The following is a 12,500-nucleotide window of genomic DNA, read 5'->3' on the forward strand; positions in this document are numbered from 1 at the left end:
CTCACGTATCACCCCACCTTTGCTCTTCATGTTGAAGGGACCTCAAGGAAGTTCACACAGGACATTGGCATGTGTCTGTAGGTACAAGCAGCAGCTGTCCCTGGCAGTGGAGAGGGGACAGAGCCTGGAGCGTGAACAGGTACAACTAGGCCTTGACTGGCAGCGTCGCTGCGATGATATTGAACGAGACCAGATCCAAAAATCGGAGACTTTGATCGAAGGGCTGACCAAGGCCAGGGATCAGGTGTGTTGGGTCCTCTGGGTATGGAGCATGAGCATCACTGTACAGGATGGGTTTGTACAGTACTGCTCATACTCAAATCCTAGTTCATGTATAGCCGAGAGTCATGGTCATGCTGATGTAGGAATGCAGCCCTGACATCCCAGGAGAGCTCAAGGCCAAGGCCAGGCCAAACAAAAATAAGTCTCTACCTTAGCCCCAAACATGTTTAGAGGCTGTTTCTGGTTCTGGGAGTGGTAAGACAGTCCCTACCCATTGGGATGGCCCTGCCCAGCCAGGGCAAACTAGGGACCGTAAGTGGACAGGAAAACCCTCCCCCACCAGTGAAGGGTGGCCCTACTTGTTTTGAGCGCTACATATATATTGGCTCTTGTGGCTGTTCACTTTTGTCAGCTTTTTAAGCAGAAGGGAGTCTGGTCCCTGAAGACCAGCGCTGCCCACACACAGATGGACATTTATTTCCACAGGTCGCTGCTAAGCTCCAGGAGACAGAGAAGGCACTGCGTCAGCAGGAGACTCTGCTGAAGGCTGTGTCACTGGAGCGAGACCAAGCTATGGAAACCCTACGTACACATGGGCTCCTTCCTGGACAGGAGGCACAGGTAAGCCCCCTGCTGGCCTGAAGAGCCTTCACTCCACACTTCAGTGCCTATGACATTGGGCCAGGCTTTCTCAGTCCACCCCCTCTCGATGACAGTTGCTCCACAAGGGCAAGTCCAGACTTGTCCATTCTTTGCAGCTCTAAAACACAGCATCCAGAGCATGCATGGCACACCCAGCACTGAAGAAAGGCTCAGGCCCTGCTCCATACTAGGTGGCAATATCAAATCACTATTGAGTCTTTCAAGCTGGTCGGTCATTGTTAAGTGCTTACGTAGCCTGTGTCACCACCTCTCTAGACTGAGAATTTGCCAACGCAGTCTCCTAGATATTACTTCCTATTATGTATATCATTGTGGGGGAGGACATGCATGCCACAGAACGCATGGGAAGGTCCGAGCATAACTCTGTGGAGTAGGTTCTTTCCTTCCACCTTATGTGGGTTTCAGGGAAGTAACGCAGATTGCCAGACTTGCTCAGCAAGCGTCTGCAGCTATCTGGACAGCCCCAGCTCACAGCCTCATAGAGGAGCATACTGCTGCCATGGAGACCAGCGTGCTCATGGTGGAAGCCAGAGGGCCTCGAGACAGCCTTAGACTGGGAGAGGCTAGGAAGGGCATTAGCCTGGGCCTGCAAATGGTTTGGCTTTTTTTCTTTCTGGGTTTTGGTTTGGTTTGGTTTGGTTTAGTTTTGATGAGGTAAACTCACTTCCCAGAGTGATAAAATGAAGGCCCTAGCATCCTGAACAGTGAGTCTGATGGGAACTATCCACATACCTTCCAGAAAGCATTTCTTCACCCTGTGAAGATCCCGCTACCCTTCCCTTCCCCTCTTCCTACCCAGGCAGCCATGTTCTGATTTCTCTCCTCATTGATTTCTTCCACTGCCACCTTGCTTCTGTCACCTGACATGGAGAACAGTTGGGGAGGATTCCCTCTCCTGCATGCTGTGGGTCCTGGCCATGGTTAAGATATTTCAGGGATCAGGTATGCTTGTGCCTCCCTTTAATCTCAGCGGATCTGAGTTTGGGACCAGCCTGGTCTATATAGTGAGCTCCAGACCAGCCAAGGCTACACATTGAAACCCTGTCTCAAGCCAAAATTAAACACACACCAAAAATAAGAATATTTGAAGGAATGGGGGGATGGCTCAATGTGTAAAGTCCTTGCTGTACAATCATAAGGTCCTAAGTTATGCAGAAGTCATCTGATGTTGCCTCTTGACTCCATACAGTAACACATGGACAAATTGAAACTCACGTGGCACACACCAGCATATAATACACACACACACACACACACACACACACTATTTAAGATTTAGGCAGGTGTGGTGACACACACTTATAATTTCAGTACTCAGGCAACTGAGGGAAGACAATTGTGAGTACAAGGCTAGTCTGGACTTCATAAGGTTCTCTATCAAAAACAAACTGGCAGATGTTAAATTGGCAAGGCTATAGAGGTGGAGCACTTCCTTGCATGACCAAAGCCCTAGACTTGAGCCCCAACACCATAAATAAATGAAAGTGACCCATCACTGCACGCAGTCATCTCACTGTCCTGTGAGGCACACAGCCTAGAAGCAGTTTGTTCCCTATGTTGCACATGAGCAGCACATGAAGTCACAGGACATCTATGAAGACCCCATCTTAGCTTTCTGGGAACTGTCCAACTACAGGAGACTGGCTGGCTGTGTGTACTCTTGGCTGGGAGCTATAGCTGCATGAAAGGCAGGCATGTGAGTAATGGGGGCAGCCTCTTGGCCATTGGAGCAGAAAGTAGCAGGAAGGCTTGAGAGGACAGAGTTAACACAGGCTCTAGGGTGAAGCCGGAATACCAGCTTCTTAGCATCACATCACCACCAACCAGATCACCACCAACCAGGAACCCAGATGCTTTGCTTTGCTTTGTGGTTCTTTTGGGTTTGTTTATTTTTTGTTTGGTTTGGTCTGTTTGTTTTTTGAGACAGAGACTCACTATGTAGCTAGCTATCCTGCAACTCACTGTATAGGGCACTGAACTTTTTTTTTCCTCAAGACGAGATTTCTCTGTGTAGCCCTGGCTATCCTGGAACTCATTCTGTAGAGCAGTCTGGCCTTGAACTTACAAAGATCTGTGTACCTCTGCCTCCCAAGTGCTGGGGTTAAAAGTATTCCCCACCACTGTGTTAAACTCTTGAGGATTTGAACTCACAGAGAACTGCTTGCCTCTGCCTCCCAAGTGCTAGGACGGCATGCACTGCCTTGCCTTCATTTTAAAAATACAAGATAGTGCTTCTTCTTTTATTGATCTCATTGGTTTGTGGTGCCAATCTTGAAAAATTGAGCGTACTGTCAAATATTCAGAGTCACATTTCAAGATACAGTCATGGGGCCTTTTTAATTATTATTATTATTTATTACATCATTTATTTTGTGATTCTGTGTGCGCGCATGTATGTGCACACCATCTGGGTGGAGTCAGAGGAAAACTTTAGGGAATTGGTTCTCTCCTTCCACCATGCATGTTCCAGACTTTTCACGTCAAGTGGTTTTACCCACTGAGCCATCTCACTGGCCTGGGACCTTTCCATCATCAAGTCCTGAGTAAGACGTGACAATTCGCCGGGCGTGGTGGTGCACATCTTTAGTCCCAGCACTTGGGAGGCAGAGGCAGGCGGATTTCTGAGTTTGAGGCCAGCCTGGTCTACAAAGAGAGTTCTAGGACAGCCAGGGCTATACAGAGAAACCCTGTCTCGAAAAACCAAAAAAAAAAAAAAAAAAGAAGTGAAAATTCTCTCCAAAGACACATGACTTCATGCATGGCGCCTGAGCAACACGATATGGAGAAGGTGGTTTTCCCTCCACAAAGTGGAGCCTAGTAGTTCCGTGGTGACAATAGCCAGACACTGGTTACAGGGTGCCTGTGGACTGAGTTGCATTCCCCACAAAACTCAGGTTAAAGTCCTGACCCCAAGACTTCAGAATATGACTCACTGAGATTGTATTGCTGAGGGTGTAGTGAATTAAGATGAGCCATGCTGGAGGCAGAGTGGCCCTGACCCCTGATCCCTGACCCTGCTTCTACTGTCCTTAGAGGGAAGGACACATAAATGCACAGGATGGCCGTGTGGTGGCAAGGCAGAGATACTAGAGTGACAAATTTACAAGCCCAGGAACACCGGATTCTGACAAGCCCTGGAACAGATCCGCTGCAGCCTTCAGATGCAGCACAGCTTTCCTTACAGTGTGATGTCAGGCTTTGGGCCTGCAGAGTGGGAGAGAATACAGTGCTGTTTGAACCCAGCTTATGGCTGGATGTTCCCAAAGAAGCTGTAAGAAACTCCTACAGAGGCCGGGCAGTGGTGGTGCACGCCTTTAATCCCAGCAAAGGCAGGCGGATTTCTGAGTTCCAGGACAGCCTGGTCTACAGGGTGAGTTCCAGGACAGCCAGGGCTACACAGAGAAACCCTGTCTCAAAAAACCAAAACAACAACAACGAAAAACTGGTAAAACTAAGCTGGGCTAGCTCTCAGCAGGCTCTGGTTTGGCTCTCCTAATTTGAAGATAAGGCTTCACTAGTGCGACCCCTTCTTAGGACCTTCTTTTTTTTTTTTTTTTTAAAGATTTATTTATTTATTTATTTATTTATTTATTTATTATATGTAAGTACACTTACACTGTCGCTGTCTTCAGACACTCCAGAAGAGGGAGTCAGATCTCGTTACAGATAGTTGTGAGCCACCATGTAGTTGCTGGGATTTGAACTCCAGACCTTCGGAAGAGCAGTCGGGTGCTCTTACCCACTGAGCCATCTCACCAGCCCCCAAGGACCTTCTTTAATGGTGTGTCCTACTCAGGGATCCTGTGGCTGTGACCAAAGCAAGTTGGGGAGGAAAGGGTTTATTTGGCTTACTCTTCCATGCCACTGGTCACCACTGAAGGAAGTCAGGCAGAGCAGGAACCTGGAAATGATACAGAGACCATGAAGGGGTGCTGCTTACTGGCTTGCTCATTCTACTTTCTTATAGAACCCAGGACTGCCCACAATGGGCTGTGCCTTCTCCCATTGATCGATAATGAAGAGAATGCCCTACAGGTCTGTCTACAGCCTGTTCCCATGGAGGCATTTTCTCAATTGAGGTTCCCTCCTCTCGGGTGACTTTAGTTTGTATCATGCTGACATAAAACTTTCCATCACATGGTCTTTTTTTTTTTTTTTTCCCCAGTATCAAACACCTGCCCCTTTATGAAAGGTCACTCTCCAGTTCTCTGGAGTAACAATACTGATGTTCTTTTGGGCCCTTCCTGAGGGATGCCTGCCTCAGACTTGTCTTTCTCCTACCAAGCTGTCCTTCCGTTAAAGACCAAGTTCCCAGATCACAAAGAGTAGGCACAAGGCACAAGGTGATAGTGTCCACACTGGAAGTAACTGCCCAGGATGGCCCAGGTGCTGGCAGCTGGCAGTGGGTGCTCGCCTTTAGCCATGCTGTGGGATATCAAATCTGAGCAGCAGAATGCCAACAAAACACATTTCCCCTCCGAGTTCTCACACTCTGCAGTTCCCAAACTTGGCCCATGGCAGAACAGTTGGTTGAAGATCCTCCTGACCCCTCCTGGGGCCCATGAGGTGAGCTGCCCCAAGGCTGGAGCACTGAGGACACCTGAGCAGCTCTGCTCACATTTCTGCCACAAGAATCAGAGGCTGAGAGGGGTAGATGGCCTTTGGTACGCACGGACCTCTCACCCCATCCCGTAGGCTTTTGTGAGGTCATATATGAAGTGCTTCTCAAACTGAGCACAGGAAAAACTGTAGACAGGTGAGAGAAGAAAAAGCACTTATTCTCATCAACGCCCCTTACTGGAAGCTTTCTTGTACTTTTCCCCTAGGCTGGCAATCAAAAGAATACATTTGTCTCCAAGTACCAGCTAAGCAGGTCAGCAAGGCCTATCAGTTGCCCGGTTTTTGTTAAGTAAACAATAAACTTCAGAAGTGTGCTCTATAGTCAGGAACAGCCCATACCCCACCTACCTCCTCAAGTGTACCCTTGATCTTGGACACAATATCTGGCTGTGTCCCAACAACCGAAGCAGCCAGTACAGTTCCCAGAATCTGCCTGCAGATGCAAGCCTAGGTACAGCTTTGGAATAGAGTGATGGGCCAGGGCTCAGGAGGGAGAAGCCCTCACCAGCTCCTCACTGGCAGCATTATAGAAAACTTTGAACTGAATGGTGAGGGTTGCCTAGCCTGCCCTACTGGTGAGCCGTGGAAGTCAGCAAAGGAAATGCTGCCTTTGTGTTATTGCCTGGGAGCCTCCTTCAGGCCCCACTAGGAGAACCTAGGGACTATCTCTGGATAGCCAGGAGCCTGTGCTGTACCAAAGACTGACACCAAATTTGCCATAGGCTTCCTCAGCACACAGTGATTGGCTATGTGTGACATCCATTTTACAGGCTCCCATTTGGCACATGTGATGTGGGAACAGAACTCATAGTCTAGGGCAGATCAGAAGGGTAGCCCTTATGCTTCAGTTGTCACCTCGGGGATCCCAAGAGGAAGAAGATGTAGCTGGCTTGAGGCCAGAAGAGGCTCTTAGCCAGCTTGGTGTCACAAATGTGAGGTAGCATGGGGTGACCAGGCTTCTCCGTGCTTCACTGTTGCCTCTGCTTCACAGAGGTTCTCCCCAGGTTTCCTGGCCTGGCTACTGTGCTGTTCATTGCCAGAGAGGGGGAAATCAGCCAGTCATCATAATAGAGGGGAGGGTGGGTGGTGCAGAGAACTGAGGTGGCCCTTCCTGTCCGGGGGTAAGAGCTGGGGTGAGCTCAGGCTGGGCTAGAAGGTTATAGCCACAGGCTGCACATTCAGCCAGCCTGACTAAAAACAAGCACTGGTAAGCTGGGGCTCAGGGTAAGAGAAATGAAAACTTTGTTCTAGGAGTGAAAAACAATTTACAGCAACTTAAGAAGCTCTAGTTGGGCTAGTGAGGTGGCTCAGTGGGTGAGGGTGCTTGCTGCTAAACCTGAAGACCCGAGTTTGATCCCCAGGACCCATTGTAGAAGGACAGGACCAACTCTCCAAAGCTGTCTTCTGACTTCCATGTGCAGGCTGTGACATGTATATATACACACAAACACACACAGAGGGAGAATGTAATTTTAGAAGGGTGGGATGGATGGATGGGATGTTAGCGCTGTAGTGAGAGGATCTTTGAGATAATGCAGGCCTAGAGCAGACCCAATGTAGCTCCGCTCAGCCTCGGGAGGGCTGCACTTGTCAGTGGAGGGAAGGGGTGCTCCCTAACGGTACTTTCTGAAACCCACATGCCTGGGAAGTAGGCAGACAGACGTGAATGGAACGGGCTGAACATGTCAGGGGATGAGGGGACAGAAGTGCAGGGGGCAGGACAGTGTCTGAGGGCTGAGCCTCTGCTGGGCATTTTACTAGGAAGTTTGTCTTTTTCTTTTTTTTTTTTTTTTTTTTTTTGGTTTTTCAAGACAGGGTTTCTCTTTATAGCTCTGGCTGTCCTGGAACTCAGAAATCCGCCTGCCTCTGCCTCCCAAGTGCTGGGATTAAAGGCGTGTGCCACCACGCCCGGCTTGTCTTTTTCTTTAATTCTACCATAAATATTTCTACCCCATAGAGATCCCTTAGAAACAAAATCTGAATGCTTATGTCATGTAACATGCTTTAATGTGCTGAGTCATTTTCTTACCAGGTTGTTAGATTGTTCACAAGCATGGCTAGGAAGCTGGAGAGGTCGTTCAGAGCACTTCTTGCTCCTGCTGCTCTTGCAGAGGACCTTGGTTCAGTCCCCAGCACCACACAGCTGCTGCTCACGCCCATCTGTCATTCCAATTTCTGGTATTTAGCGCCATCTTCTGGCCTCTGTGGATAGTACATACATGTGGTGCATATTACATATTTGCAGTCAAAACACTCATACATATAACATAAAAATAATCTTTTTTTAAATGTGATGTTGGACACATGTGTGTCTCTTCCTCAGAAGATTGGCTCGGATCTCCTGTGCTGGGTGACCAGAGAGGCTGGTAACTGAGCCTCAGTTTGCACTGACGGGCCCTGGAGCACCTCTGCGCATGCAGGGTTGCTTTTTCTCCCCTTTGTGCTCTGAGTGTCAGTTTTCCTTGCACTTCATACTGTCCCAGGCCTAGGGGCTCTGCTCACCTGACCTGTTTGGATGCTTTCTGTTGCAATTGTAGTTCCTGTTTTCAGCTGTGTTCTACCCAGTGAATTGTCTTACTGTTCTAAAACTTCATAGAAGTCATAAAGTCAGGGCTGGAGAGTTGGCCCAGTGGTTAAGAGCACTGGCTGTTCTTCCAGAGGATCTAAGTTCAATTACCAGAACCTACATGGCAGCTCATAGCTGTCCCAGAGGATCCAACAACTTCAGTCCCAGAGGATCCAACAACCTCACATAGACATATATCTAGGCAAAAAAAAAACAATGCACAAAAAATAAACATAAATAAATCTTGGCCGGGCAGTGGTAGCACACACCTTTAATCCCAGCACTTGGGAGGCAGAGGCAGGCGGATTTCTGAGTTCGAGGCCAGCCTGGTCTACAAAGTGAGTTCCAGGACAGCCAGGGCTATACAGAGAAACCCTGTCTCGGAAAAAACAATAAACAAACAAATCAATCAATCAATCAGTCAATCTTTTTAAAAAATTAAAAGATTTCATAAAGCCTTTGGTGCAGTAAACATAGGCATGTGACTGAACTGTCACCCCTCCAGAGCTGCCCTGACACTTTTCCTCCTTCCTGGCCCCGTGACCCTTGTCTGTGTCTGAGAAGCCAACTACCGAGTGACCCTGTCATTCATGCAGTGCCTCACAAATTGACATGGCCCTCGAGGCATACAGGAGGATCATTGTGTTGTAGGGACTTTCCCCTGGGGAAACAAACAAGCTTCTACATCCTCCACATAGTGCTTGATGACAAACCAAAGTGTGAATCGTCCAAAGCCCAGCTGGAGGATCCAAGAGTTTATTGGGCTTTCTCACAATCATGCCTGAGTGGCTACTTACAGGCACATGGGGAACTCTAGAGCAATCATACCACCAATTTAGCCCCAGAGTGGACAATGACTTTCCCATGGCTGTACAGATAGAAGCCCCTGCCGTCAGTTAACCTCCTACAGTCTATGTACACCCTGACACATCTCTAGGCGTGTGTAGTTAGGACAAGACTACATGCTACTGGGTTTGAGGAGGAGAGGCCAGAATGTGAGGTGAGGGTCTTCATTCCCACCTTCGAGAAAATGTCATCAGTTGACAAGCCTGATCTTGGGGGGGGGTCTCTTTCAAATAAGCAGCTTTCCTGATAAAGATGGTGGCTGTTGCAGTCAGAGGGTAGTGTTCTACAACACACTGCAGTTCTGGAGGAGAAGATATGGCTCCAAGCTGAGCTGGAACAAAGGACCTCATCTTTTGTGTCCCTGATAATTTTCCCTTGCTGCGTGTGTGGTTGACAGGTACCTCCTCAGCAGCATGAAAGAGAAATAAGGGCAGATTCTCCATCTACTGAGATCCAGAGGCTACAGGAACAGAATGCAGGTCTGCGGAACGCTGTTTCACAGATGCGGAGAGAGATGGAGATGCTGAGCAGTCATCTCCCCCCTGCCCAGCCAGAAGAGTGTTCAAATGCAGACCCTGATCCCAAGGCTGGAGGAGACTCCACCCCTCCAGGTGAGCTGGGAGAGATGGAGGCAAAAAGGAGTGAATGGTGGGGACACGGGGACCTCCAGGCAGTCAGGCTGGGCAGGACTTGGCAGTGCCAGCAGGGTTGCCGGGCAGGCCTTCCTCAGGAGGAGCATCTTATGGGAGAACTGAGTTGGCAGCCCCACCTATGTCTTGTTCTTAGTGGGCACCATGACTGCTTCTAAGGGACCAGTACCTGATATGAGAGTTATTCCCCTCCATTCAGCAAGCCTATGGGAGTGGAGGCAGGCAAATTCTCACTCCTGATCCCAAAGCCTTCGTAGAAGACATGGAGGCTAAGCTGAGAAGTGAAGGTCGGTCCAGAGAGTTCCGGGGGAGTGCAGAGAGATCAGGGGCAGAGGAGAACCTGTGAGCCCTGCAGCTTTGGCAGTAAGACAGTGGTGTAAGTGTGCCTGTGAGTATGTGTTGTGTTGTTCTCTGGTGTCTTGGCAGATTATGTTCTGACCCTTGAAGCAGAAATGCAAAACCTAAAGCATAAACTTAAGGCATTGGAAGAACAGCTACAAAGCACAGAAGAGCCAGTGAAGATGTCCGTGGCCACTGCTAATCCATACCATGGTGCCCACAGCTCTGCAGCAGCAGCTGGTGAGAGCCCCTGGCTGCCTGAACCTTATTCTCTGTCCCAGTCACACCGACTGTGTGAAAATTAAGATGTATGGTCGGTGGTGGCACACGCCTTTAATCCCAGCACTCGGGAGGCAGAGGCAGGCGGATTTCTGAGTTCGAGGCCAGCCTGGTCTACAGAGTGAGTTCCAGGACAGCCAGGGCTATACAGAGAAACCCTGTCTCAACAAAACAAAACAACAAAAACAACAAAGAACAAAGAAAATTGAGTTAAGTTCCCTCAGGCAAGTCTTCCAAATGCAGGTGTAGCTATGTAGTCTTTGCCATCAGATTCCCTGTCTCCAGAGCAGGGGCTCCTGGGAGTTTCCAGTGTCAGGTCTGTCTTCTCATGCAAGTGGAAGTATGTGACTCCTGAGCATTTGTCTGCTGTCTTTTGGCCTAAGTTATGTTTCACTGCCCATCAGCAGTTTGCAGGGCAGCTCCACGGGGTACATAATCTAGCTTCCTGGTTAGCTGTCCCAGTCTGTGTGGTGCATCCTGTTACAGTGTGAATTTGCACTCCGTGTAAACATGAACATCCTTTGGGGGCTTTTGGAATGAATCCTCATCTGTCCTAGCTGTCACAGTGAGTGTATTAGGTATGTTTTTGAGGCAGAGACAAACACCACGAATTAAACATCTTATAGAAGAAAACACTTATTTTGGCTTACAGTTGCAGAAGGTTAGAGTCAATAGAGACAAGGTATGGCAACTAGGAAAGAATGGTGAGAGCTCCCTCTTGAACCACAAGCACAAAGCAGATAGACTTTTGGAGTCTTTAGCCTCCAGTGACACACCTCCTCCATCCAGGCCGCACCTCCTAAACCTCACTAAACACTGCCACCAAGTGGGGACTAAGTGTCCAAACATCTGAGCCTGTGAGGGACAGTTGTCATTCATACAGTGATGCTGTCATTCATGCAGCCTGGCCTTGCACCAATACTGGTGGCATCTTGTGACCTCTGAGACCCTGGAGTTCTGAGCAGCACTTCCTCTGCCAAGCCCCAGACGTGTACTGTCCTTGGGTCCCTCAGGGCTCTCCACAGATGTCTACCCACTGGCCCTTCCCAGGAGTGTGCTGTGCTTGGTGCAGAGCTTATGCAAGCAGTGGGCAGGAAACCCAGAGGACAGACATCTTTCCTAGAACAGGCTTGCCCTGGGCTGCCTTTGCATTCTTTACAAGGAAGGAGAGAATGTCTGAGGTACTGTGGACATCCCCTAGTATCTGAGGGAAGGAAGGACAGGAACACATCCCTGACCAAGGGGCTGTCTCTCTTTTACCTTGCAGAGACATCTGTGTGCCAGGTTGTGACTAGTGAGCAAAGCAGGGTGGAACACATTGTCCTGTCAGGCCACCTTTCCTTGTGAAGGAGCCCGGGCACTGTGGTGCCCACTTCCTTATGGGCTGCTGCACCCGGCTTGCCCATATTTCCTTTTTTGTAATGTTCTAGTCAGAGTTTGGAACCAGGGTTACTCTGGCCTTAGAGATATGCATGATCAGACACACCTTCTTTTTGTTAAACAATTTGTTGAATTTAACTTCAAATCACCAGGGCCTAGAGTTTTTCTTGTGGGAAGATTTGAAACTTAAATATGTATTTGTAGTTAAGGGACTGTTGATATTTTGTTGCTTTTCTTCCTTTTCTGAGACTCTGTAGACCAGGCTGGCCTCAAATTCACAGAGATCCCCCTGCCTTAGCCTCCTGAGTGCTGGGATCTAAGGTGTGCTTCAGCGCTGTCATATTTTCTTTTTATATGTTTTGTATTACATTAAACTAAGAAATTATCCATGTCATCAAGTTTTCAAACTTCTAGGCTGAAGTCTCTTATCCTGCCTGTTTCATTCATTTATTTCTTTGAAACAATAATCCTCCTGCCTCCACTTCCTGAGTAGCTGAGACCGCAGCTGTATTGTAACTGTCTATCCTGAGTCTTAAATGTCCATAGACATTTCCCCACACATCGTGTTGGACATTTGCTTCTGCTCTCTTCTCTTCTTTCTTGGTGTCCTCCCTGGGAGTGTGCGAGTGGTTACTGGTTTCTTTACTCCTTGCTGTTCAGAAGGTCAGCCGCTGGGATTGCTGGCATAAGAGGACTTTCTGGTTCCTCAGTAGTGAATGTTCATTTTATTCTGCCCTTCCTTCTAGATTATTTGTTTTTCATGGGTTAATCTTTTATTTCTAAGGTATGCATGTTATTATATATGCTATAAATGTTTTTTCCTTTTTTGTGCAGTGCTAAAGATGGAACCTAGAGCCTAGCACACAGTGGCTCTGGCCTACTCTCTGCCTCTGAGCTCTAGCCACAGCCAGTGGTTCTGTGTTTGTTTTTTGTTT

General features: G+C 48.4%; 1 protein-coding gene across 5 annotated transcripts in view; it reads left to right on the forward strand.

Annotated features, from left to right (window-relative positions):
• The window catches only part of Ccdc57 (coiled-coil domain containing 57), a 107,681-nt gene that overhangs the window by 37,826 nt on the left and 57,355 nt on the right, over positions 1-12,500 (forward strand). For 4 of the 5 annotated variants that reach the window (XR_015044901.1, XM_029484105.2, XM_085829344.1 and 1 more), the window contains exons 9-12: positions 82-244; positions 709-843; positions 9,315-9,528; positions 9,994-10,146. Coding sequence is in view for 4 of the 5 variants with exons in the window: in XM_029484105.2 (XP_029339965.1) it covers positions 82-244; positions 709-843; positions 9,315-9,528; positions 9,994-10,146 (665 nt within the window). In the remaining variant the exon portion in view is untranslated. The remainder of the gene's footprint in view (positions 1-81; positions 245-708; positions 844-9,314; positions 9,529-9,993; positions 10,147-12,500) is intronic. The other variant, XM_085829345.1, reaches the window with a different exon arrangement.

The sequence above is a fragment of the Mus caroli genome, unplaced genomic scaffold (genome assembly GCF_978045245.1).
Source record: "Mus caroli unplaced genomic scaffold, Mus_caroli_1 scaffold_13, whole genome shotgun sequence".
Taxonomy (NCBI): Eukaryota; Metazoa; Chordata; class Mammalia; order Rodentia; family Muridae; genus Mus; species Mus caroli.